The sequence below is a fragment of the Halichoerus grypus genome, chromosome 2, assembly GCF_964656455.1.
Source record: "Halichoerus grypus chromosome 2, mHalGry1.hap1.1, whole genome shotgun sequence".
Classification (NCBI taxonomy): Eukaryota; Metazoa; Chordata; class Mammalia; order Carnivora; family Phocidae; genus Halichoerus; species Halichoerus grypus.
The window spans coordinates 197,819,596-197,845,337 of NC_135713.1; the positions used below are offsets into that span (position 1 = coordinate 197,819,596).

At 48.7% G+C, this 25,742-nt stretch overlaps 1 protein-coding gene across 6 annotated transcripts in view; it reads right to left on the minus strand.

The window, feature by feature from the left end:
- The window catches only part of RGS9 (regulator of G protein signaling 9), a 74,987-nt gene extending 49,673 nt beyond the window's left edge, over nt 1–25,314 (minus strand). For 2 of the 6 annotated variants that reach the window (XM_036082704.2, XM_036082703.2), the window contains exons 1-5: nt 14,703–14,912; nt 4,422–4,518; nt 2,093–2,143; nt 327–433; nt 73–124 (exon numbers count right to left, since the gene is read on the minus strand). In XM_036082704.2, coding sequence (XP_035938597.1) covers nt 73–124; nt 327–433; nt 2,093–2,143; nt 4,422–4,518; nt 14,703–14,759 — 364 coding nt within the window. In that variant the 5' untranslated portion in view covers nt 14,760–14,912. Of the gene's footprint in view, nt 1–72; nt 125–326; nt 434–2,092; nt 2,144–4,421; nt 4,519–14,702; nt 14,913–20,826; nt 20,939–21,314; nt 21,389–23,919; nt 24,301–25,003 lie in introns of those variants that run through there. The other 4 variants (XM_078065974.1, XM_078065973.1, XM_078065971.1 and 1 more) reach the window with 4 other exon arrangements.
- Nucleotides 25,315–25,742: the final 428 nt, after the last annotated feature.

Sequence of the window (25,742 nt, forward strand, 5' to 3'; positions counted from 1 at the left end):
GTCACCAAAATGTGGCAAGTAAATAAGCAGCATGCTAAGCACTAGCAAAAGCATAGGGGGCTGGAGTTTTACCATAGTCTGTATCTTCAGCCGGCCACTGCTGGGTGGGCCAGAAATATGGCGTCTACAAAAGAAACCAGGAAACCATACTTAAACACTGGGCTGTGACTGTCCCCCTGGGCCCCCAGCCCTGTGGCTTGAGATGAAACTACTTTAGCCCTCCCACCATTTCTAAAGTTCTGATCTGTGAGGATATGAAACCACACAATTACCTTCTCAGATAAGATTAATCCCATATTAACACCAAGGTCAAGGCCAAGACCTACCTGAAATCGGTAGAGGCTATTATCAGGCTTGAGAACGAGATTCCTGGGATCTTGCAGGGGGTAAATGTAGCCATACTTGACAATAAAGTTGCCCAAGTTCTGTGCCTCTGAGAAGAAACAGTTAAGACATGGAAGTCAAGAGCAGACACAGAAGGCAGAAGCTCATTGCCCGACCCCCACACAGCACCCCAAACTCCAGGAGAGGTGCCCCCATCCTAACAGCACTTCATCAAGGAGTGAGGACAGTGGTTCCTGAACTTGGCTATGGGCAAATATCAGCTGGGGAGCATGGTAAGAGGAAGATTCCCACAGCCTGACCCCCGAGAATGACAACTCCTAAGTCCAGGGGGAGCCAGTGAACCCAAATGTTAATGGGTACCACAGGTGGTCCACTACAGGTGTTTGGAGAAGCTTCTTTGGGCCCTTTGGGTCTGGAGAAGTCCCCAGGAGCAGGGAATGTCTCTGACCTACAGAAAGTTCCTCACTCAAAGAGGAAAGCAAAGAGGAGGCCAAGTTTATTGTCAACTTCTATCCCAAGCTCAATTCTGCTTGCATCCCAGGTCCAGATTCCATTCCCCCCCCACCTCACTTTAATTCCCACCCACCTTCACTGAGCTTGGAAACACAGTCTTGTTTCTGGATTTGCATCAGTTAAAGGAAAACTTTCCTGGCTCTTTCTCAGAGGCACCAATGAAGCAGGTGTCTTTCCATCCATCACTGAGAGAGAATTCCATCCCTCCAGTCCTCAGGCCCAAGGCCCCAACCCACATCCCATCCCCTATCTCAGCCTCCAAAGCCTGAGAAGACCTTCTCCCTATACCTCCTTCTTCATGTCTCACTCCCTCCATCATCAAGCCTCATGTTTTATGCCTTGTTGTAGCAACAGCCTTTTTTTCTAGTGGGAGGTCTGTTCCTCAGATTCTTTCTGTTCCAATCCATCCCTCAAATTGCTGCAAACATCCCAGCTTACATATGATTATCATGCATACTGCCACGCTCAAAAATCCTCCATGGCTTCCTATTACTTGTCTCCCAGATAAAACTTGGAATTTGCAGGGGCGCCTGGGTGGCTCAGTTGGTTAAGCATCCGACTCTTAATTTCAGCTCAGGTTGTAATCTCGGGGTCCTGGAATCGAGCCCCGAGTCAGGCTCAGTGCCGAGTCTGCTTGGAGTTCTCCCTCTCCCTCTGGCCCTCCGCCTGCTCACTCTCTCTCTCTCTCTCTCTCTCAAATAAATAAATAAATCTTTTTTTAAAAAAGCTTGCAATTTGCAAACATGCCAACTATACTCCTATCCCTACCCCTCCACTACCCTCCACACCCAGCTGAAGTCATTTCTCCCAATTTCCACTTGTTCCCACTCCCTGTCTCATTCATTCCATTTCTACACCACAGCTCCTGCTAGTTCCCCCCCGGGAAGACAGACCCTCAGGGCTCCCCTCCACAATTCACAAGCATCCCTTCTTTCGAAACCAGCTGTATGTGTGCATCACCCCCTCCAAGAATTCTGTCTTGGCTGATTCTTCCCCAATTACCCATTATTCACGTGCTCTCAATATTTTGTATGAAACAATTATTTTTTTCCCCCTGATTATCATGCCTTCATTTTTGATTCGGGTTGTTTTACACGTGAATGCCTTGTCTCTCTGATGTCAATTTCTCAGAGACAAAGGTTAAGCCTCTGCTTAGTCTCTACCCTCCAGAGATTCTTTGGGGGCACTGCACACACAGCTGTCCTTGTTGCCGGGGTGCCGGATGAGCTCTCACCCAGATTAGAGATCCAAAGCCGCTGGGCGATCCACTGTAGAACGTCACTTCCTGCAAACCAGAAGTATTTGGCCATTGTCAGAGCTTCTAAGCACATCCCCTGACCTCTACACCCTCCTCCACGCTGTTGCCTGACTGGTCTCCGCTGGGCTCAGCTGGGATCTCGTCCCTCTTCTGCTCCAAACTTTCAGGGACTCCCCTCCACTGCCCCCTACTATGTTCACTTCAAACCCTGCAGCCCATGATTCAGGGTCATCCAGGATCTGACTCCAGCCAGACTTCTCGTTGAACTTCCCCCACACACCCTCGATAGTACTTATTTTCTTACCTTACAACAATTTGCGCATGGACTGTCAGTCATCAGATAGGAAGTAAACAGCCTAAGTCTTAACACTGGAATAAAACCAGACCCAAGGCATGCTGTCTGTGGGGCTCCAGATGGACCCTGGTCACGTGAAGGTAAATCAGAGCAAGAGATGGGAGGAAACGTGGGGATGAGCTAAGGGTGAGGGGATGGTTCTCCCAGACTCCCAAGTTCCCAGGCGGAACTCCGAGGAGTCAGAAAATTCTAAATTCAGACCTGGCCTCTCAGGTCATTGTAAAGGTACTTTGGTCAAATCAGGAGGATGGGACGTATTTTGGTAACACTCTGAGGGCTGATTTGTAACTTTGGACAAGGGGATGTGGACTCCACCTGTAGTCTTGCCCTGGGCTCTGCAAGTCTTAGGGGCTGGTTGGGGAAAATGCAGAGTGAAGACTGGTGTGAAAAAAAGCAGAAGAGGCTGACAGGGAGGAGATCAGGAGCGATCAGAAGAGAACGAGCACCCCCCTCCCACCCGTCCCCCAAGGATTCAGTTTTATCTAAGGACCAAAGCAAGCCAAGTTCCACCAACAATCCAGAACTGTCATTGGACCGCAAGGAAGCTGTGCGCTTCCGCCTCACCCTGGGCCCTGCAGCCCCATAAGCAGAACAGGCTCCTTGGAGGAGGAGGGCAATAGCAACTCCGAGGAAAGATAAGATGCCCTGGAACCAACCACTCCAATTCAGATGCCATCTTGCAAACACCAATGACCACATGTTCCAGCAACTTCAGCCTGCTTTATAAAGGCCAAGCTTGGCCCTGACTGCGTGGGAACTGGCCCACAGAACATACCAAGAAGGAGGAGCCAGGTCTGAGACCCCACTGCCTGTGTCCTTGTGGCTAAACTTTTCCAAATACTTCCCTCCTCAGTGGTAGTGAAGGGGCATTTCTTCCGGGCCCCTCCAGGGAAGGCCCTTATGACCCACTCACACTGTCTGGGCTTAATTACCTGCCCATGGCATGGCTAAGGATGGACAACCTACAATTCTTATCTTCCTCTCCATGCCTGGGGGCACAAGTGTCCAGAAATTACCTCTGTCTATGCCCACATGCCCACCATTATTGCTCTCAGTGGGTTCTCGTCTGTTGCTCTTAGTTTCATTCACCCCTGGTTGGCTGTCCTAAAGCAAAATTCTTCATCTCAAATCCTACATAAACTCCTAGCTAGGACCGGGTGTTTTAGACTTTCCACCTGGGGTCTCCTTGAATGCTACTCAGAGGTATGCAGACCGAGAGAGAGAGACCCAGGCAGACAGCAGACTGATTAGCGCTCTCCACCAAGGAGCCGAGGGTTTTCTCATCCATTTGACTGCTTCCTAAAATAGACCAAATAAGATTACAGGGCGACCAGCGTCTGCACCACGTGGTCTGTGTAATAGCGCGGCAGGCTCCCAGGTCAGCCACCTTCATCCCCAGAAGTCCTGGGTCACCTGCCACCCAAGGAGTTGGGTGCTGATTACCCAATTTGCTTGTATCAGAGCTGATGCAAGACCCAAGGCTTCCCCCTGAGTCCTGTTCCAACGGCAGCTGAAATTCACTCACAGGAGGAACAGGAAAAAACATGACAGGTGGGCAGCCTCGCCCAAACCCGGGAACCAAGTGTGCCCTGTGTGCAAGGAAAGAAAGTAGCTTATGCACACTGACAGCGGATAAGGGGATGGACACTGGAGTCACATTGCTGGGGTCAGATCCAAGCTCAGCCATGTGCAAGTTTAGTAACCGGGGGACCAGTGGCTGAACCTCTCCGCTTGTCCATGGCCCCATCTGCAAAAAGCAGATGGTCCCATCGACCCCGAACTTGATCGTGGGTATTAAGTGACACAGTGTGGGAAGTTGCTAGTTATCACCACACATCAAGCATCCGTGCTTGCTGACAGGCCGCGGGCCGAACGTGGACCTCGAGCTACAGATGGCCAACCCCGCGTGTGGATGGTCCCAGGCCAAGACTAAGTCACAAGATACATTACCTGTCATGGCATGAGGGACACTGGTGACCAGAACCTTCTGGCTCTGCATTCTGACCCCCGTCTCCGGGTTCTGCATGTCCTTCACTAGGACTTCGATCTGCAAAACAGAACCAAAAGCACTAGCTGACCAGAACTGTTTCAAAAGCCAAGCAAGGCCCCTTTCTGCAGCACGGAGGGAGCAAACGATGGGAAGGGGAGTCCATGAGGAGTTTGCGACCTGGCTGGACACTGAGTAATTCCAACACAACCAGATTCAACGTGTGATTCACAGACACACACACCCTTGCTGGGTGCAGGAGCTCGGAGAAGTGTGCCCGGACTTGGAGATTCTGCACAGGCTCAGAGGAGAAGGGGAGGCTCAGAAAACGAGGATTTTGCTGGACAGAAAGTGAGAAGCTACAGACACCAGTGCCCAGGGCGAGAGAGGGACAGACAACGGGGGCAGATGATGCAGGAACGACAGCCAGGGGCCGGATCACAACGGGCCTCGAAGGCCACTCCCGGAGTGTGCACTGGGCTCCCGCAGCGACTGCTGGGCGGTGGCATGGTTCTGCCCAAGCTCGGGAAATGTGGCCCACGACAGAGAAGAACACTGAAGTATGAGGAAGTTTGCCAAGGAGGAGAAAAGGGGGGAGATCCATTTGAAGCTACTGCAATGGTCCCAGAAAGAAATGGCAGGGCTCCCCGCTTGCCACTTCTGCCCCATGGTATCTTCTCAGGTGGGCAGCCAGAGAGAGTCGTTCAATTATTTTAGAAGGTGTCACTCCTCTGCTCGAAACCCTGCATCAGCCATTCCACTCAAGGCAATGGCAGGGTTCCCCTACTGGTCTATGTGGTTGGGACCCCTTCCTCCCTTGACTCTCCCCCCACCACCGCCCAGCTGGCTCCCTCCGATCCAGCCACACTGGCCATCTTGCTGCTCCCTGCCCATGCCAAGCACATACCCAGCCTTCTGCCCCAGGGCCTTTGCTCTGGCTTTTCCCTGTGCCTGGACTGCTCTTCCCCATGTAACTAACTCACTCACCACCTTCTTCAGCTAACATGCCCAGGAGGTCCACCCTGACCATCCTACTTAACACTACAACCTTGAACTCCTGGCATTCCTGATCCCCTACTCGCTTTTTCGAGAGCACTCACCCTCTAACATGGGAAATTATCTGCCTATTGATCACAGTGTTTACTGTGTGTCTCCTTTGTTCCTAGAACGTAAGCTCTTCAAGGGCAGGTCTTCTGTCCGTTACGGCCCGATGCTGTTATCGTGCATGCTGGCATAGTGCCGGACACGTAGCTGGGACTCAATACGCAGCTGGTGCACGAGTTAATATGTAAATGAAGGCAATGCCAGGGGCGACAGGAAGGCACCGCTCTTAGAGCCCTAGTTAACTCGAGTGAACTGTACTTGCAAGTGACTGACTTGTTCAGTGAGGGTGGCAAAGTTTGTAACTCCTATGCTCAGAGTTGCCGGTTCCCAAAATAGAAAATGTAGGAAGTGCCAAAAAGAAGGTGCGCCTTCGGAGAGCCAAAGCTCCTGCTTTGGAATGCTGACTGAGCTCGCCACGGTGTCTGGGGGGTGACAGGCAACAAATGCCCCAAGCGTGAAAGAGATAAGGGTCAGAGATACGAATTAGTCACGAGCATTGGAGAGAGAGGTGAAGCAAAGTGAACCAGTGAGCTGTCCAAGGGAGAGCGAACTTTATGCAGGAAGACATCCATCCACAAGGATGGCCCTGGTGCTCTTTATGTTTTTTTAATTTTATTAATAAAAAATAGTTTTCCACTTGAAAAATTTAAATGGAAGTAAAATCAACCGAAGGATATTTTAAAACAAACTGGATGGGTTGGCACAGTTAAAAAAAGACAACCCACGTGTGTCTCCTGTCAATGTTTGTCATGAGCACTGACAAAGCCTCACGTATCCGAGGTTTCAAGCTTCCTGTTCCCCCAGAAAACCCCTCACTCCTGAAGAAACCACACATCTCCCAGCCTGCCGTGTGCTTACTGTGGTCAATCAGTCATTCAACAACCAGGCAGTCACTCTGGAAAACCAAAGATAAGGCAATGTGGTCCCTGAGCCCAAGGAGCTCACTGGTGCAAGGATATTATGGGACAACGTGGGAGGTACAGTGATGAAGGTGAGTTCAGGGTCTGATAAGAACACAACAGCGCCAGGAGAGGGTCAGGAGTGGGGACTCCTGGAGCGAATCTTAAAAAGATGAATAGGAATCAGGCACCAGAAAGTGGGGGAAATGGCTCCGGGGATAGCAGGAGCAGAAGCACAGAATACGAATGGGCAAGTAGGAATGAAAACCTTCCCCGTCCTTCTCCGTCCGGAAACCCTCTCCTGCAAATAGCTGGATGTATCCTCCTGGAGGGCTGCATCTCAAACCCAACCTGGCCACGTTCCAGCCGCTACCCAAACCAAAACAGGTCACTGATTCACCTGCTTCCCCCCAATTTAACTAACTGGGTTATCTCATCATTATTCTCCTGCTTTTAAATAAAATAACACTCCCGCGCTCCGTACAGCCCTTTACAATTACCAGTCCTTTAGACATTGCATGGTGGCTGTGGTACAAAGAAAAGAAACCCATGGTTCTCACAGCTCCATGGGGCTGCTGTTCTCTACTAACTGTGGGATTTCACTGAACCTCTCTGAATGTCCTTTCTCTACCGTAAAATGGGGACAGCGATAGTCTATGCCCAGGTAATTAACACGCTTTCGCAATCTCTTAGAATCTCATTAATTGTGTAAAAATGTTTTACAAGGACAGATATGTTATATACTCATAAAGATATATACTTTATGAGGGCGCCTGGGTGGCTCAGTCGGTTAAGTGTCTGCCTTCAACTCAGGTTGTGATCCTGAGGTCCAGGGATGGAGTCCGGTGTTGGGCTCCCTGCTCAGCGGGGAGTCTGCTTCTCCCTCTCCCTCTCCCTCTGCCTTTCCCTCCCATCCCTCTCTCTCTCTCTCAAATAAATAAATAAAATCTTTTTTAAAAAAAGATATATACTTTATCAGGAGAGATTCATGTTAGTGGTTATGGTTGGAACCATTAATATTAGTAGCTTTTGTATAATTAATGCATCTTTGAAACTTTGCATGCAGGCTGTTTAGATGCCTGCGAATAAAAACCCTGCTCTCCTCGCTGTTCAAATACAGGTATTTATTGAGCATGATTAAGTGTGCTGCACTGTGAGGGGGGTGATACAACAAGGTAAAAGACATTCTCCTAGTCCACAGAGGACTGGGAAGACATTTGTACGAAAATAAAAAGTTAACTAAGATACATGCTAGAGATCTGGGTGCAGAAAAAGCCCAGTTCAAATCCCTGCTCAATGTAGAAGCTAAGTAAATTGCTAAATTTCACTAAGACTCATTTCTCTGTAAAATAGAGATTACAATAGTACCTATATCATCAGACGGATGTCACGAAGATTATCTGAGATTCAGCATGAAGAGCACTTAGTATGGTGCTATGCACAGGCTATTTAGTGGATAGCAAGTGCAGGCTGAATTAGGCACCAAATAAAGGGGAAGGTGCTAACTGCAATAGGAACCAAGAGACGAGAAGGATGGCTGAGAAGATCTCCAGAAAATGTGCATGGAGAGTGAACAGGATCTTCCTAGATGGTGAGGATGGGGCTGTGTACTCCAAGGGAGTATAGAGGGAGTACAGATGGTCTGAGGAGGCCCTGGGCTTCTCTACGCAGGAATGTGAAGAGATCGGACTTGGAACCCTTGTGCATCGCTGGCGGGAATGCAAGATGGTGCAGCTGCTATGGAAAACAGTACGAAGGTTCCTCCAAAAATTAAAAACAGAATGACCAGCAATCCCACTCCTGGGTGTATATTGAAGAGACTTGAAATCGGGATCTCAAAGAGATATTAGCCCTGTCGTGTTCATGGCAGCCAAGACGTGCAAACAGCCTAAATGTCTGTCAACAAATGAATAAGGAAAATGTGACAGAGACATACAATGGAACATTGGTCAGCCTTTAGAAAGAAGGAAACTCTGCAACAATAAGGATGAACCCGGAGAACATTCTGCTATGGAGAACATTTTGCTAAGGGCAATAAGCCAGTCACAGAAGGACTGCATGATCCCACTTATGTGGCATACCTAAATTCACAGAATCAAAGAGTAGGATGGTGGTGCCAGGGGCTGGGGGAAGGGAAACGGGGGGCGTCGCCAACCAACAAGCATCAGGTTTCAGCTAAGCAAGGTGAAGAAGCTCTAGTGATCTGTTCTGCCACATGTAAGGGGGTAGATACAGTAAGTGTTCTTAGCATAATAAAATACAATTTTAAAAAGAGGGATCGACAGAGACTGACCCAGCTGCACTGGAGGTGAAGGGTCACGCAGGGGAGCAAGCCTGAGGGCAGGCTGCACCTGCCCAGACACTTTCTAGGCTCACAGATTGTTTGGGAACAGAAACTATCCATTTCGGCTCCATTCAGAGCTGCCATCCTTGGCCTTCTGCAGGGTCAGGTCTTGGTAGCGTCTTGGCCACTGGGTCAGCCTAGAGCTTCCAGCAGTGAAGGAGCAAAGGGGCGAGCCCAGCACTTCTCCTCAACACGGGGGACCAAGAAGCAACAGATGGCGGGAGTCACTCCTTCCGCAAATTTACAGGCTACTCCAAGAAGTGCCTGATTTTCTGAGGTGCGGGCTTCGGCCTCCCCTTTCCCACATTAGCTGCCAGATGAAATCCCATATTTGTTCAAAAAATTTTTGGATGAAACAGCCGTGTTTCATAGAAACAGGGGGCCCAGATATTGGAGAAGAAAGAGAAATTGCCTTATGAGTGAGAAATCTGAATTCCTCCGAGAGAAAGCCGGTGGATTGGATTCCTTCTCTTCACGTTAAGGAAAAAAAAAAAAAATCCAGTTATAAAGAGTTTGAAAATAATCTTCAGGGGAGGAATAATGAGAGTTATTTTAAAAACACAATGAGGGGAGTCACATTTCTCTCCAGCAGGTGTGTCACCGGTCACAGAAAAGAAGGGCCGGTGGGAGGAGGGAGCATCACGTGAACCTCGAGAACACTTTGAGGGCGTTCAGCCCGGTGCAGTTCCAATCAATTTTCCTTAGAACTTTCCTCAGATAAATTCCTCTGAGGAGTCTCCCCAGTCACCCAAGGAGACAATGAAAGACTCTGTTATGGGCTGAACTGTGTCCCCCGCAAAATTTGTATGTTGAAGCCTTAATCCCCAGTACCTCAGAATGTGAGTGTATTTGGGGAGAGGGTCTTAAAGTGGCCATTAAGGTAAAATGAGGTCATTAGGAGGGCCCTGATGCAATATGACTGCGTCCTCATAAGAAGAGAGATTAGGACACGGGTACGTACAGAGAGAAGGCCATGTGAGCACACGGGGAGAAGGCGGCCATCGGCAAGCCAAGGAGCGAGGCCTCCGAGGAAACCAGCCCTGCCGACACCTGCTCTCGGATTTCTAGCCTCCAGAGCTGTGAGGAAATCAGTATCTGTCGTTTAAGCCACAGAGCCCATGGTACTTTGTCATGGCGGCCCGAAAAAAAAAGAGTAGACTCTGCATTCTCTCATCCACTCCAAGAGAATCCCAACCGTTTCCAAGTTCTCCAAAGAGCCAGCGAGAAGCCCTGGCCTTTCTACTCCAAAAGGCTGCCAACTCTCACACCTCCCCCTGGTGTCCCGTGGGCGTCCCCGGAAGATGAGGCAGAGGCCGGTTCCCCACCATCAAATGTCAAGGCCCACTCCCAACCAGACTCAGCCAAATCTCCTTCCCAGGCACAAATACATGGCGCACGGCCAGGCGGTGCTGGGCCACCTGGGACCCTGTGTTGGGGGACAGGGGCAGGGGTGGGGGGGTGCTGGCCCCACATTCCCTCTCTCAGAAGCCAACGTGCTGTGCTGTGACTGCAGGCGTGCGAGGGAACCCCGACATCCCAGAGGAGAAGCCACGATGGCTTTGATGCCCCGACATCCCACCCTCCGCGCCCACACCGCTCCTCACATTAAGGAGCTGTCACTCGCTGTGCAAGATCTCCGGGCCTGGAATTTTCCTGCAAGCCGGAGAAGGCTCCCAGGGGGATGATAATAATCAGTCCTTCTCTACACAAAGAGGGGCAGAGTGACCCAGAACCACCGGGTCGTTTTGCGAACAGACAGGAAGGTGCTCCTGCTAACCAGCAGGGCTACCCAGAGGCCAGCTGACGCCCCGCCACCTCACCCCGCCGTCTCGCACACCCTCGTGAGCCGATACCCTCATCGGGACTCAGGGGTCTTTCCCCAAGTCCTGCTGCTCTTCCCACCTTGGTCAAAGGCCCAGGATGCATTCTAGATGGCCCCAGATAATAGCAGCCAACTTCTGTTGACTCTGCTTTTGTTTCTGAGGTGCATCTTACCTGCCCCACTAAATCCTGCCTCATGGGCCGCTCAAACCTCCCCTCTGGACCATCAGGCTCTGCCTTCCTGGCATCTGCCTTTCGACTGGCACGTCTCCAGCCCCCAGTGTGTCGTCCTCCAGCCCAGCGTCCCCAACCACAACACTACTGACATTAGGGCCCAGACCATTCCTCACTGTGGGGCCAGCTCTCCTGTGCATTGAGGGATGGCTAGCAGGACCCCTGCCTTTCTTTATGCTCTGGATGCCAGCAGCACCTTCGTCCCCAGATGTGACAACCCCAAATATCTCCAGATCTTGCCAAACGTCCCCAGGATCTTTCCGTTCAGCCATACAGTCAAATCCCCCAGAAACTTTTTTTAAAACACCAATGCCTGAGGGCGCCTGGGTGGCTCAGTTGTTAAGCATCTGCCTTCGGCTCGGGTCATGATCCCGGAGTCCTGGGATCGAGCCCCACATCGGGCTCCCTGCTCAGCGGGAAGCCTGCTTCTCCCTCTCACACTCCCCCTGCTTGTGTTCCCTCTCTCGTTGTCTCTCTCTCTCTGTCAAATAAATAAATAAAATCTTTAAAAAAAAAAAAAAAAACCACCAATGCCTGGGTTCAGCGGCACTTAATGACTTAACTACCTGGTAAATAAATCAGAAACTCTAAGGACGGGGGACTTGATATCGATCTATTATAAGTGCAGCCAGTGTGGAGAAGCACTTGGACCCTCAAACCAGAATCATCCTTCCAGCACGTAAACCGACTCATTTTAAAACCTCAGACGGCTTCTCACTGAACGCAGAAAGCATCCAACTCCTCAGCACAACGTCCAAAGCCCCCAGGTCTGGGCCCTTCTTAACTAGCAGCCTTAGCACCCAACGACCTCCTGCTACCCCAGCCCCTGATGGCTCTCCCACACCAGCGTGCTGTTTGACACATCTGTTTTGTATCTGCCTCTTTGCATCTGCTCATCTTCCCATCCTCCTGGCAAAGAAAACTAATTTCTTATACCTCAACTCCGTTACAACCCCCCTTGTGACTTGACCCCCTCACCCCAGGCAGAACTGACCATCCCCCACTTTGTGTGACCTGTAGATGCGTATCTTTGTGTGTGTGTATCTCCTCTTACGAGGTCTGCCACGATCTTGAGAACACTTCTCTCCTTACTTATAATTCTGTCTTTCTCTGTTAGACTCTAAGCTCTGGGGGGAAGGGGCCGTGTCTTAATCCCCACAGGGTCCCCAGCCCCTGGCACGGCGCCTAGCACATAAGCGCACAGTTATGTATGCGTGTTGAATGAAAGAAGGATACAAGCAAAAGATATCCTGCTCCGCCCACATCTCCTAATATTTCTGTTTCTGCGCTCCCTTCCCAAGCAAAAGCAGATGCCAGAAGCCACACCAGGAAGCACAGCATCTAACAGAAGGCTTCTCCACGTGGTACCACAAAAGTCAATGCCCCGGTGTTTCCCAAGGGCAGCAGTGACTGGTACTGGCAGGGATGGTGATCTGGACATCACAGAGGGGACCGGCCAGCACTGGTTCAGGAGCCCACACGTGTGGCAGCCACAGGGAGCAGTCCACCGTGTGTCACTCACACACTGAGCACATGCCATTCCCTCTGCCTGGAACATCCTTCTCTTTCTCTCTGCCTAGAACCCCCACTTATCCTTCGGCTCTTGGCTCCACATCCCCCATGCACTTAAGTCAGGCCTTCCCACAGCCTCCTCTCTGCCCCAAGCTCATAGCATAGTATCGCATTTTGGCAACAGATGACGGTCAGTCCTGTATTTTTCCTGGTTCCACCCCTTAGTGGCTGTATGACTGGGGCAAGTCACCTCTCTGACCTTCAGTTTCCTTCTCTGTAAATGGTGATGATAATGACTGACTTGTGGACCGGTTGGGATAATGCAAGTAAGCCCCTACTACGGGGACAGAGCACACATTATAAATAGTCACTGAACATTTAATTGAATATTCCTTGAGTAGCGAATGACACTGCACCCATGTCCACATTCCTTTGGTCTGGGTCCTTCTCCAGAAGGCTGGACATCTAGTTCAGCTGGCTCATCGTGAAGGACCCCCTGGCAGGGCTCTTGAGACCGGCTCTAAGGAGCTCTGGGTGGGACCTGACTGGGGACCTCAGAACACACAGACAGGCAGGTCCCTCCCCACAAGGCAAAGGGAAAGAGAAGTCCTGGGGGTGTGGGCAGTCTGTGGGGCAGCGAAGGAAGTGGCTCAGCTCCAGGGGCTGGGGAGAACCGGCCTTCACAGCGGAGGAGTGGGAAGTTGGCAGGTGAGAAGGGCAGAAAGGGCTTTCCCAGGAGAGGAGCCTGAGGTATGAGAGGGCACAGGACTGAGGCTGCTTTGTTTTGTTTCCCTGGAGGGCAGGTCGGTGGGAGGGAAAGAGAGATGGGTCAAAGCAGGATCCCAAGTGCCTGGGCTGAGCAGGTTGTACTTGATCCCGGGAACATGGGAAGCCAGTGGAGGGTTTTAGGCTGAGGAGATCAGCGTTAGCTTAAGAATGAAAATCAATGCGTTTATGAAGCATACTGTGGAGGTAAGCAGGCTGGGGGTTGCGGAGGGAGTCTGGAAACCAAGACACCAGCCAGAAGGCCAGGTGAAGAGAGGAAAATTTACCAGATAACAGTCATGATGGAATAGAGTGTCGAGATTCAGAAAACAGAATGTCTCCAGACCATTGCTCTCTGAGCCCCCAAGCCAGAGCTGCCCAGGAGAATCCTGGAAGATGATTTATGGCTTTCAGATATCAGACTTCGGTGGTTTCTTCTGCTTTTAGGAATTGGTGTCTGCGATACAGGCTCAATGGATTCTTTTTATGGATGAGCCTCACACCTCTACTACCTGGAATATGCACCAGCTTCTTGAAGTAGGTGGTCTATGTGTTGACCGACTATCTCCATCATGCCTGGGACTGTCCAGGTTAATTTAGCACTGAAAGTCCTGGTCAAATCAGGACAGTTGGTCACCTACTACACCAATCTGCTGAGCTCCAAGGGCTCAAAGCAGGGCTCTTAATTGTCACAAAGCATTCAGCTAATTCTACTCAACAAGATAAGCCTAAAAAGGTTGACACTGCACTGTGAAATACGGCTGTAGAAGGGATGAAGGCTGGGCAAGTGACCTGGGACCTAATCCTTTGTCCATCTCCTCTGACACTGATTATCTCAAAAGTCCAGAACAAAAAGGAGCCAGTCGGAACCCAACACATCACCCCACAAGGTGCATGCCACATCCCAAGTGTCCACGGGATGGATACCGGGTGCCTGGCCACATGGTCTGAGAAAGCCTTTGCAATGGAAGGGAAAGGCTCTGACTCCTGCTGCCAACACAGACAGATCTGAGATACACAAGTACACACACTTGAATGAGGAATCTAGAGGCTCTGGGAGCAGGGTGTCCCTTTATTCTACAAATCACACCGTTTTTGTGGTCTATGTGTACACACCACACACACTCCAACTTAAAAATACTGCAATGTGGGATTCGAAAAATAGCAAAAAAAAAAAAAATGTTAATTCAACATCTGGGAACCTTATGATAATATCAGGATTCTGCCTGAAATCTGACACAGCCTCGGCTTAAATGATTTCGGGCACCTTCCTCTCCAGAGTAACAGGTTGTTTTCCAGTTTCCAGCGGACCATCGCCCTTGGCTTCAGATTCTCAGCTACAAACAGGTTACGTGGAAACCTAATTATCGTAGTCTTTAACACACACACACACACACACACACAGCAAATAAGTCATTTAATAACACCAAGCAGCACTAACGGACCACAGGGATGCCCTCCCCTCCCGGCCACGCGCCCCGCGCCTCCCCAGCATCTCCGCGGACACTTCCCAGAGTTGGGGCCCCGCGCACCTCCCAGGGCCCAGGGCACCGGACCGCGCTCACCTTCTGCAGAAATGCCATCCTCGGCCTGTACTGTTGGCCTTGGTGTCGGATCGTCATCCTGGACCCGCGATGAACGCCGAACCAGAACCCGAGCGAACCGCAGGAGGGGAAGCCCCCGGCGAAGGCACCCGCGCGCCCCGCACACGCCCCGGCGTCCCGGCAGGAGGAGGGCCGCCCGGAGCGCGGGGCGGGGGCGGCTGCTGCCGGCGGCGCCCCTTCCCTCGGCCTCGGCCCCCGCCCCGGGAAAGCCGCTGGAATCCGCGCCAGCCAATCAGCGCGCCGCGCCGCGGGCTCATTAGCATGAGCTGCGCTTGCGCCCATCTGCCGCCAGGGGGCGGTGTCTGGCCCCGGTGGGACGCCGCGGAGCCTCAGGTGAGACCGCCTTGTGCCTGGCGCCCTGCGAGTGGGAGCATCTGTCGCAGATAGTGGCCTTTTCACCTGGGGCAGAAGTCTGTTATGTGCAGAAGTGAGACAAAGCAGCCTCACTAATGACCGCGGTGGGAAAAATGGTCTTTCCCATCCCAGCTTTGCCACTGGCTAGCTGGGCAACCTTAGGCAAGTTTCTTAAATTCTAAGCCTCAATTTCCTTACCTGAAAGGTAAAAATGAAAAATGGAATGGTCATATCCAACAGACGGGTTGCTATATCATTTAATGGGGAAATGTGTAACACAGTGCTCGGTCCTCAGCAAATGTTTAGCAGTGTCTAGGGAAACAAATCATAAGTTGATTGGTGAGGTGTTGGTTAATGAAGGAGGGGAAAGAAGGAAGGAAGGAAGGGAGGGGGGAGGGAGGGGGAGAGAGAGACAGGAAAGATGCAGTCACTACTGGGCCAGCTGCCTGATCTAAGCAAGTTATATTTTCCTTCTCTGGTCCTTAGTGTTTCATATCTAGAAAATGAAAAATGACCTTCCTAAGTAATCAGCGAGACTCTTTGTCTGTGAAGCATCTTATTTTTTCATATTAGCTGGATGGTGATCGATTGTGGCAGATAAAATGTTTGAGTTGGAAGGAGAACAATGAGGGGTTTGGCTCAGAAAGGCACACCAATCAATGTCCCTTTAAAGCCCATGGTTCTTATCCATATTTTTGGTCATACCTGTAAAATGAAAGCTACAGACACTCCCTCAGGAAACATACTCATGGGCACATGCATGCACATATACACACAACGCACACATTCACACAACACTGACTCAAGTTTGCAAACAATTTCAAGGGCTTCATGGCTGGTCCCCTCTAGGAGTGGTCCACCACTCCCTTTTGCTTTAGAGAATCCAGGACCCAATAGGTGTCCATCCATATGGATGCTTAGTAGGAGATCCTACTAAGCAAACCAGGCCACTGGAACTATGTTCCTAGTGTGAACTACAACCCAAGAAAAGTGCTGGAATACCCATATCCAAATATGACTTTTATTTAATAGAGTGTCTTTTGGGCCTGGACTTATATAGAACACACACTGAGATGTGCTGGAGCAGATGAACTATGGGAGTCTCCTTCCAGCTTCAACATTCCTTGATTCTATAAACCCTAAGCGTAAAGGGGAAAAGTGGCTTTCCTACATAAAATCAAGGATGAGATAACTTAAATTGTTCAGGAGCAAAAACAGGAAAAATATATGAGATCTTGCTTAATAATCAGATAGGAGAGACCCCATAATGCCTGCCAATGTCTTCTCCTTCCCTTCTATCAGGCCCTGCCCTACCGAGCAACCTTGCTTTGTGGGACCCACCCTCCCTTAGCTCACTGGACCAGGGATGCTGAAGATGTGAGCCAGCAGCCACTCCATGATATGGATCTGAAAAGCTTAGATGAACTTGCTAGATTATTACCTTCGCAAAAGTCAACTTGAGCCCGACAGAGGTAAAGTCAGGGCCAGAGGAAGCTGAGGCCAAGTGCAAGGTGAAGTTACAAGGCAACAGAAATGAAAATTGAGCAGAGGAAGCCCATTGGAAAAAAAGAAGCAAAGAAACTAAATAGGCTGAGAGCAGAGGAGGGGCCGTGAGGCCGACCGAGAAGTCCCTAGAGCTAACCTGGCTCCCTGCCTTTCCAAGGGCACATGCAACTCCACAAATCCTCTCAAGTAACTTGAGTCCTTGGTTTCTTGCAACCAAAGGGGCTTAAAACATAATGTGGTGTCAAGACTTTAGTGACAGTGTCCTGAAAAATAGAATTGATTTAATTCGCCTATTCATTTAAACAACAAACTATTGCATGCCAGGCATTGAGCTAGAGCAGAATATGACCCAGTCCCTGTCTCGAGGAGCTCACAGGTTCATGGGGGAGAAGAATACTTGAACAAAAATATGTTATAATTCGAATCTATATATCATGGAGATCCAGTCAATGCAACACAGAACTTTGTAGAAGGGCACCTTATCCAGCCCAAGTGGAAGAGAAAATCAGGGAGATTCCTGGAAGAGGAGTCCTAAAGGAAAAAGGGATTGCTGCAGGTACATCAGACAACAGCAAAAGAATATGCACAGAGGCAAGGATTAGCATCATTTGAGGGGGTGGCGAGGAATGCATTGGACACAAGGTCTCAGGAGATTGGATAGAGGAAGGTGGGCAGGAATCAGACAATGGTTGGCTTTGGGTCAGGGATTAAATGGAAAGAGGTGTAAAGGAACTTTCTAAAGTGATAGAAATGTTCTATATCTCAATGGGAATGGTGGTAACACAAGTAAATAAGTTTGTCAAAACTCATCCAACTGTACTCTTAAAATTGGAGCATGACCCAGTCTGTAAACCATACCTCAACAAAAGGATTGACTCCCAAAAGCAAATATTATCTTGCAGCATGGTAGAGGGACGTGATACAAAACTGAAATCCTCCCAGGACTCAGGTAAGTGAGCATTCCATCATCGTCGTCACTATTGTGACCTCCTCCTCATTAACAAGAGGGTGTCATTCAGACCCTAGACAGGTCTTGTTGCCCTGGATACAATTCAGTGTAATCGACATGGGCCTGAACCTTGTCCCCTGTAGGATAAGCCTTGTCCAGGCACAATGACGTGATCCTCCATACCGCAGGGTCCTTTAAAACCGAGGTCTAAGGTCATCTCCCAGTAAAATGTCCCTGGCCAGCTCAACAGTTTAGTTCAGTTCACTGCGCTCAGTGCTGAGGAGATAAGACTTTAGAAAGCCAGGCTCCCAGCTCCCAGACTGGGAGGGGAGACAGAATCTTCAACAGTTCATTCCCACATGATGGATGTATCAGACCACTTCCAGGCAGAGACTTCACAAAGGGTCTTCTTAGAGGTGGGGCAGGGTTAAGGGAACCCCTAAAAGAGGTCTAGGCACCCAGAGATCGACAACCATGGAAACCACTGCTGTTATCCAGAAACAAAGGGCTGGGGGGCTAGAGCATTGGTGGAGGGGGCTGCCTTGCAGGGCTGTCATCTTGGAGGGACACAGCCATGGCTAGATAGGATGCCAGGGGAATAAATACTCTGACCTGCTCTCCTCCTGGTGCCTCCCATTGCTCAGTCCTGACCAGAAGCCAGGGGGTAGTGGAGCCTGGGGAATGCACCTGTTAGGGTCAGTCCCCTGGAGCACAGAGCCATGCAGACGAAGGCAAAGGATTCAAGAGGTGGGAGGGACACAGGGTAGGTAAACCATAAAGAAGCAGCATGATGTGTTAAGTGTCTTTGATAATGCAGAAGCCCAGAGGATCGTTCTCAGAGTTGATCCTGTGTCCCCAAGCACTTTGAACAACTCATTAACAGCACCTCCCTACCTACACAGATGTCTCCCTGACTCAGAAATCACGTCGAACTCATCTGACTTCCCGGGCCACTGCCCTTTTCTACCCCTTGTTTGCATTTCATATAATCTTGTCTTGTTTGAATTTGTTACGAGTGTGTATTACATGTGCAATCCTATTCTCATTTAGAGAAAAAAACCCCTTCCATGCATGAATGTTTCTTCCTAGCACCTGCTAGAGAGGCAATCACTCATGAAAATGTATTCTGTAGGAAAACTAGAGGGCCTTATTTTCCCACAGTGAGCATACCAGGCCAGAGGGACAGAATCTCTTGGTGCACCCACTGGTCAGCTCTGGTTCAGTAATAAAGTGAAGTGCAGGTGAAGCACACACCCCCTTCTCACCGTACTTTCACCTTCTCCACAAAGAAGCTATGTTAGACCTCAGCAAGCTGGCCACACCTGGTGATCCTGGCTGTTCAATCTGGGAGAGTGGAAGAAAAAGAGGACTTGGAACCTTTTTAGGAGGTTCCATTCCTCTTCCTCATCCAGGGATTTCTCAGAAATTATCTTGGCCCACTAGGGGCCATCAAAAGTACAGTACATCACAAAGTACAGTCCTATAAAAGCCCCATCCTTTATCCTTTTTTATCCTAAATTACATTGTCTGGATGCATCCAGAGATCATACTTTTCACGAGGATCACCAGAGATAAACAGGTAAACAGAACAGAACCACACATTGCTCTGTCCCCCCCTCCTCCCAACTCTGTGGGGTACCCTACTGTCTATCTACGGACCAGATCACACTGGAACTTTCTCAAATGACGTCTGCTACTTTCTGGTGAAGGGTGTTATTATTTTACATTATAGAAAATTTGGAACTGTGGAGTTTTTAAAAATGACATTAAGAGAAAAGGCATTTTTCACAACTTGAAGTAGGCTTTGGTTTTAAGACAGTGTTGGGGCTAAGGGGAGGTGTGAAGGTCTCAAGGCACAAGATGTGTGTTCTGGGCCCTGCTCTAGTTCTCACAGGATGTGTGATTTTTTGAGACAGCTTTATTGAGGTGTAATTGACATACACCAAAAAGCACTATATTTAAAGTATACAATTTTATAAGTTTTAATATATGTATACATCCATGCAAACACACCCATGATCAAGATAGGGAACATATCCATAACCCCCAGAAGTGTCCTTTGTGATCCCTCCCCCTACTGTCCCTAGGCAACCACCTGTCCCTTTTCTGTCACTATGAATTAGTTGGATCAAGTCACCTAATCTCTAACCAAGTCACCTAATCTCTCCAAGTCATTAGTTTCTTATTAGTAATAAGAAAGTATCAAATTTGATGAATTCAGAAGTCCTCTCCTATTTTAAAATCATATGATTTTAGTATTCTAGGTAGAATAAATCTCCATCAGCCCCAAGGTAGACGGAGTGGGATTTAGTGCTCCCTGCAAAGCAACACCCCTCTGAACTTGAACCAGCCACCCCAAAAATGGGATTCCATGTAACAGACATTCAAAGGTGCTGAGTGCCCATATGATTTCACTCATATGTGGAATTTAAGAAACAAAATAGATGAACATAGGGGAAGGAAAAGAAAAATAAAATAAGATAAAAACAGAGAGGGAGGCCAACCATAAGAGACTCTTAACTCTAGGAAACAAGCTGAGGGTTGCCGGAGGGGAAGCGGGTGGGAGGATGGGGTAACTGGGTCGTGAGCATTAAGGAGGGCACATGATGGAATGAGCACTGGTACTGGGTGTTCTATGCAACTGATGAATCACTAAATTCTACCCCTGAAATGAATAATACACTATATATGCACTAAATTGAACTTAAATTTTAAAAAAAGTAAATTTAAAAAAGTGCTGAGTGCTACCATCTACATAACCCAACCATTCTTGCAAGTGATCAAGAGGGGTGGGGGTGAGAGGCAAGAAAGACCCACTTTAGGAGAAGAGACCCCAGGAAAATGTATCACTTGGTGCACCCCAGTAGTCTTAGTCTCACTGAAGTCCCCTTCTATTGTGAGACACGCTGTGCCCGTCCTTCGAGGATTCTGAAACCAAATGCACACAGCCTGGGGTCCTCTACTGACACCCAGACTCTCCCCCTGCCTGTGTGGGTGGCTCAGGCACCACAGCCCAGGTCCCCAGCCCCTCCTCCTGCTGCCAGCCACCATCACTGCCTTTCGTGAAGAGACCAGAGAGCAGCAGACAGCAAATGTCTTGCTTAAGGCTTTCCAAAACAAGGGATTTTTCAAAGTCCCTGCCCCTTCTGCTTTTCCCTTGGTTTCCCTAGGAAAGGCAACGTCTGAAAGGGTATAGGAAGATGACCCATAAAGGAAAATCAAAGAAAATAAAAACATTAGCCCCTGCAAGAATATCTTTTAACATCTGTAACTCACTTTTTTCAGATGTTGCATTTGAAGACCTACTTCACCCCTGCTCATTTCTCTTTGCTCCCATGTGTGGATCTAATAATGCTTTCTCTCTCTTCTTTCTTTCTTCTCCTTTTCTCTAGTTAGAGAGAGAAAGAGAGATGTCTGGATACATCACCTGAACCTTAGAAAAGCCAATTCTGCTTTCCCGTTCTCTGTTTATCTTTGGTAGCCAGTCCTTCTGGGTCCAAACCTCAGGCCACGTTACAGACACTAGATTCGGTGTTTTGTAAAAAGTACGAACCCTCCTGGGGCACCTGGGTGGCTCAGATGGTTAAGCATCTGCCTTCGGCTCAGGTCATGATCCCAGGGTCCTGGGATCGAGTCCCTCATTGGGCTCCTGGCTCAATGGAGAGTCTGCTTCTCCCTCTCCCTCTACCTCTCCCTCTGTTCATGCTCTCTCTCTGTGTCAAATGAATAAATAAAATCTTCATTTAAAAAAAAAAAGTACAAACCTTTAGGACAGGAAGGAATCCCAGGGAGTGGCTGCTAGTGAGTATGGGGTTTCTTCTTGGGTGATGAAAATATTCTGAAATTAGACAATGGGTGATGGTTGAACGACCTCGTGAATATACTAAACCCACTGAGCTATACACTCTAGAAGGGGGACGTTTATGGTCTGTGAATTACACCTCAATTTTTAAAAGTGCAAACCCAGAGATTTAATTTCCCAAGCGATTGCTATTGTTAGGATGTCCCCTTTCTCAAAAAGTTGTAGCGGCTCCCATTCACCTCCCTAGCAAAGTTCATTCTTTCAGGGTCAGGCCCAATGTGATTTTTCAGCCACGGTTTCCCTGCTCATCAACACGAGGGTCCTTTCCTAGCCAGTCCTGAAATGTGCTTTTTCTCTAGCACGTGGTGGATCTGTTTCACCATATGTCTTTTCTCTTGCCAGTGGTTCTTTGGATAATCCCCTCGTGCCTGTATTTGACAAATGAGATGCACTCTGCTGGCCTCCATCAGAACCTAGATCAAGTTGCACTCTCTGAGGGGATGCTTTCCTCCTCCCCACTCCTTCGGCATGGAGTCTGTGCCTCGCGTTTTCCACTCACAACTTTGGGTTGCAGATACTTAATGCATAGCCTATATCCCCTCCTAATCAATGAGTTTCACCAGGGATAAGGGCCGCCGGTGGCTTGTAAGTCATGGTTTCTGGATTTGGGTTTTGGTTTGGGTTTTGGCAGGAGGTCGATCTGATTTGTGGCATTGCCCATTGCTGTGGTGTAAATACTCCCTACTAATGTGACATCGGTGACCACAGAGATACTGGATGGGAGTTGGAAGTCCTTCTCTGTTAGATTCATGGTGTAGCACCAAAGACTGCTAAGGATTAGCAAAACCTGAATTGGGGCATAGTTACATAAAGAGCAATTAGGGAAACAATGATAGAAACATAAAAATGGATGGAAATTAAGATGGGCACACTAATGCTTCAGCCAGGCTTGACTTTACACTGAACAATTTTTTCTCTTCCTCATTCTCAAAGCCTCCTCCCTTCACTTGTTTTTCTGTGGAATCCTTTATTCCAGGAACTCGGTGTCGATATTGACATCCTGCTGACCTCAATGTATACTTAGTAACGAGACTCCAATGGCTGGTGCCCCAGCTAGTGATGAGACCCCCTGGAGATGTGACAAACCCAGCTAGTACCATGGACCAGATTCTTATCGAAACCACCCAGATCCTGTATTTTCCTATAAAACCCCTCAATCTTTTAACCTGGGTGGGTCTACAGTTTTGAAGGCATTAGCCTGCTGCATTCTCCTTTGCCTGGCAAAGTCATAAAACCATCGTTCCTCTTTATCCCCAAACTCTGTCTTCCTATTACATTTCAGCTCCAGAGCACAGAGGTCAGTTTTCGACATTAGGACTCAGTGGGAAAACTTTCTAGCAACCAGAACTGTCCCATAAACTAACTAGGTTATCTCTTGGGCCAGGAAACTGGGTGCCATTGGAGTGTTCATGGTCTAAGATGTTGAAGATGAGATCTACAGTACATTTAGTGGTAAACTATATAAACCTGTCCATCTCTTCCAACTCTAAGAATTTTTGAGTCTCGGATGGGTATGACTCCAAGGCCATATGGCAGAGAAATGGATGCTGCTATTACTCACCCAGTATCACCATCAGAGATTAGGCATTCACCCATGAGAAAGGTTTCCTGGCTGGCCTGATCTACCCCCTCCGTGCCCCTAATGCAGCCTTCCCCCCTTAAGCTCCCTGTACACTTTGCATTATCTGTGTGAATTTTGCATATGAGTATAGGGTTTACAGGGTGGTATCTTATATCCTGAGGATGGATCTGATCTCTCCAAAGGCAATGGTCATTTCTCCTGACAATCTGCAAGGGAAGAGATGCGTTCTAAATCAGGAAAAGGAAACAATAATTCACAAAGTCCGCCTTAGGTAGCAGTCTATTATTGCTGGAACTCATCTGCCCATTATATGAGAACAAGTCCCTGACCAAGAAAAAATGGAATCTGTAATCCCCAGGAATCAGACCGTTTTTTGTAAGGAAATTTTTCTGACTTCATGTGGTTTTCTCTACTTCCCTTTCATCATCTAGCATTTATTACATTTTCATTAACTGTTCCTGATTTCTCCGCTCTGTGTTGGAGAGTATTCAGTTTTGTCCAACTAAGCCTTTATTGAGCACCATTTCTGGGGTGGCTACCGGTTAAGTACCTATGGTATAAAGCTGAATAAGATACAGTCCTGCCTTCAGGGTATTTCCAGTGGGAAAGAAAGATATAAAATATAATTCTGGGATCATGCAGTAGATGATATTGCTGTATGCGGAAGGCAAAGGAAAACTAAAAAAGGAAGGGTGGTAAGAGCTTGCTTGGAAGCAAACAATGATAACAGTCATTAGTACACCTGCTTCACTCATTAGTCCCCACCACAACCCTATGAAGCGGACGTCTATCATCAATATCCCCATTCAACAAATGATAAAATGAGACTCAGAGAAGATAAATAACAAGCTGAAGTCCATGAACCTACTAAGCCGCAGAACCAGAACTGGGAACCTGGCAGCCCGGTTCTGACTTCGAGCCTTACCTGGGGCCATGCTGGGATATCCTGATTGGCCAGACCTGGGTCACGAGCCCACCCCAGAAGTAGACTGAGGCTTAGGTGTTTTCCCACAGAAAAATCATAGTGTCAAAATCAGAAAAAAAAGAAGACTGGTTGTTGGGCAAGCAACATCAGCAGTTGTCCACTGCAGAATGACTTCAGGAGTGCAGCTCTTCCTTTCTCTTGGATTATCGGCTTGGGATGAATTTTCCGCAGATGGTATCGCACTGATCAGAACCTAAAACACATTAAATGGCTCTTTTTTTAAAATATATATAACTCACTGGTTTTCTCTCTTTTTTTAAATTTTTTAAATTTAATTTTATTTTATTATAGCTTTTTTTCTTTCATTATGTTATGTTAATCACCATACACTACATCATTAGTTTTTGATGTAGTGTTCCATGATTCATTGTTTGCGTGTAACACCCAGTGCTCCATGCAGAACGTGCCCTCTTTAATACCCATCACCAGGCTAACCCATCCCCCCCACCCCCTTGATATAGAATGCCAAGTAGTTTTTCAACAGGATTGCCTCTTTACATCCTGTTTGCCCAGAATGAACTTATTTCACCATGCCCTTATTTGTGTTAGATGCTATTAGATTTAAACCTAGACAATTCTGGGGCACCTGGGTGACTCAGTCAGGCGTCTGCCTTCCCCTGGAGTCCTGATCTGGGGTCCTGGGATCAAGCCCCGCCTTGGGCTCCCTGCTTCTTTCTCTCCCCCTGACCCGGCACTCTCTCTCTCTCAAATAAATAAATAAAATCTTTTTAAAAAATAAACCCAGACAATTCTTTTTTTTTTTTTTTTAGATTTTATTTATTTATTTGAGACAGAATGAGAGAGAGAGCACATGAGAGGGGGGGAGGGTCAGAGGGAGAAGCGATGCGGGACTCGATCCAGGGACTCCAGGATCATGACCTGAGCCGAAGGCAGTCGCTTAACCAACTGAGCCACCCAGGCGCCCCAGACAATTCTAATTTTACTAGATTCTGCATTTATATTTGCATAGTCTTCCCTTTCTCCTTTTAGAGCAGAAAATCCAAATAAGAGGGTTAACACGAACCTCTGAATCAACAGACGAGCCGGTGGGGCCCTAGGGGTGAGGGGAAGGACAGGTGTGCCCAGTCATCCCTGCAGTGTTAGGGGACAAAAGGGCTGGGTCTCCGAGAAGAGAGGAGCAGCAGGTCCAGCCCCTCCCTGGGGTTCAAGTCCAAAAGGTACTTCCTATGTAAAACCTTTTTAAAAAAATTATTTAGGGTCCCTTCACCTGTGTTACTGTTTTAAAGTTAGACTTCATGCCAATAAAAAAGGGATGTGCGCATCCGCTAATAAAAACATGCCACTCTTGATCTCTGGGTTGTAAATTAATTAATTAATTAAGTGCAGTCTTAAAAAAAAAAAAAAAAAAAAAACAGCTAGAAAACTGTTGAGACCTCCGGGGTGCCCCACTGTGAGTCCGTATCTCCATTTATGGCAATTCCCAACACTCTGCCACTAGTGCTGCCAGATGCACACGTAAAAAAGGGCAGTAGGGTGTGCCAAAGACACAGACGGGTGCTCTACCCCGCGGGCCCGGCGCCCCCGTTTCCTTCCCGCCGTACCGCCGCCTGGGGCCAGATCATAGAGGTGAGGATACCTCCAAACTCCTAGAGAGGAAACGCGACTCTCGGAAGACGGACTTCCGCTGACGGCCACTTCCGGCTCTGCCCCACCGGCCGCGGTGGGACGGGTTGGAGGGCGTGGGCTGGGCGTTGTGTCTTGTGCTCCGGGCGCTGGGTCGCCAGCGAGGTGGGCGCAGGACC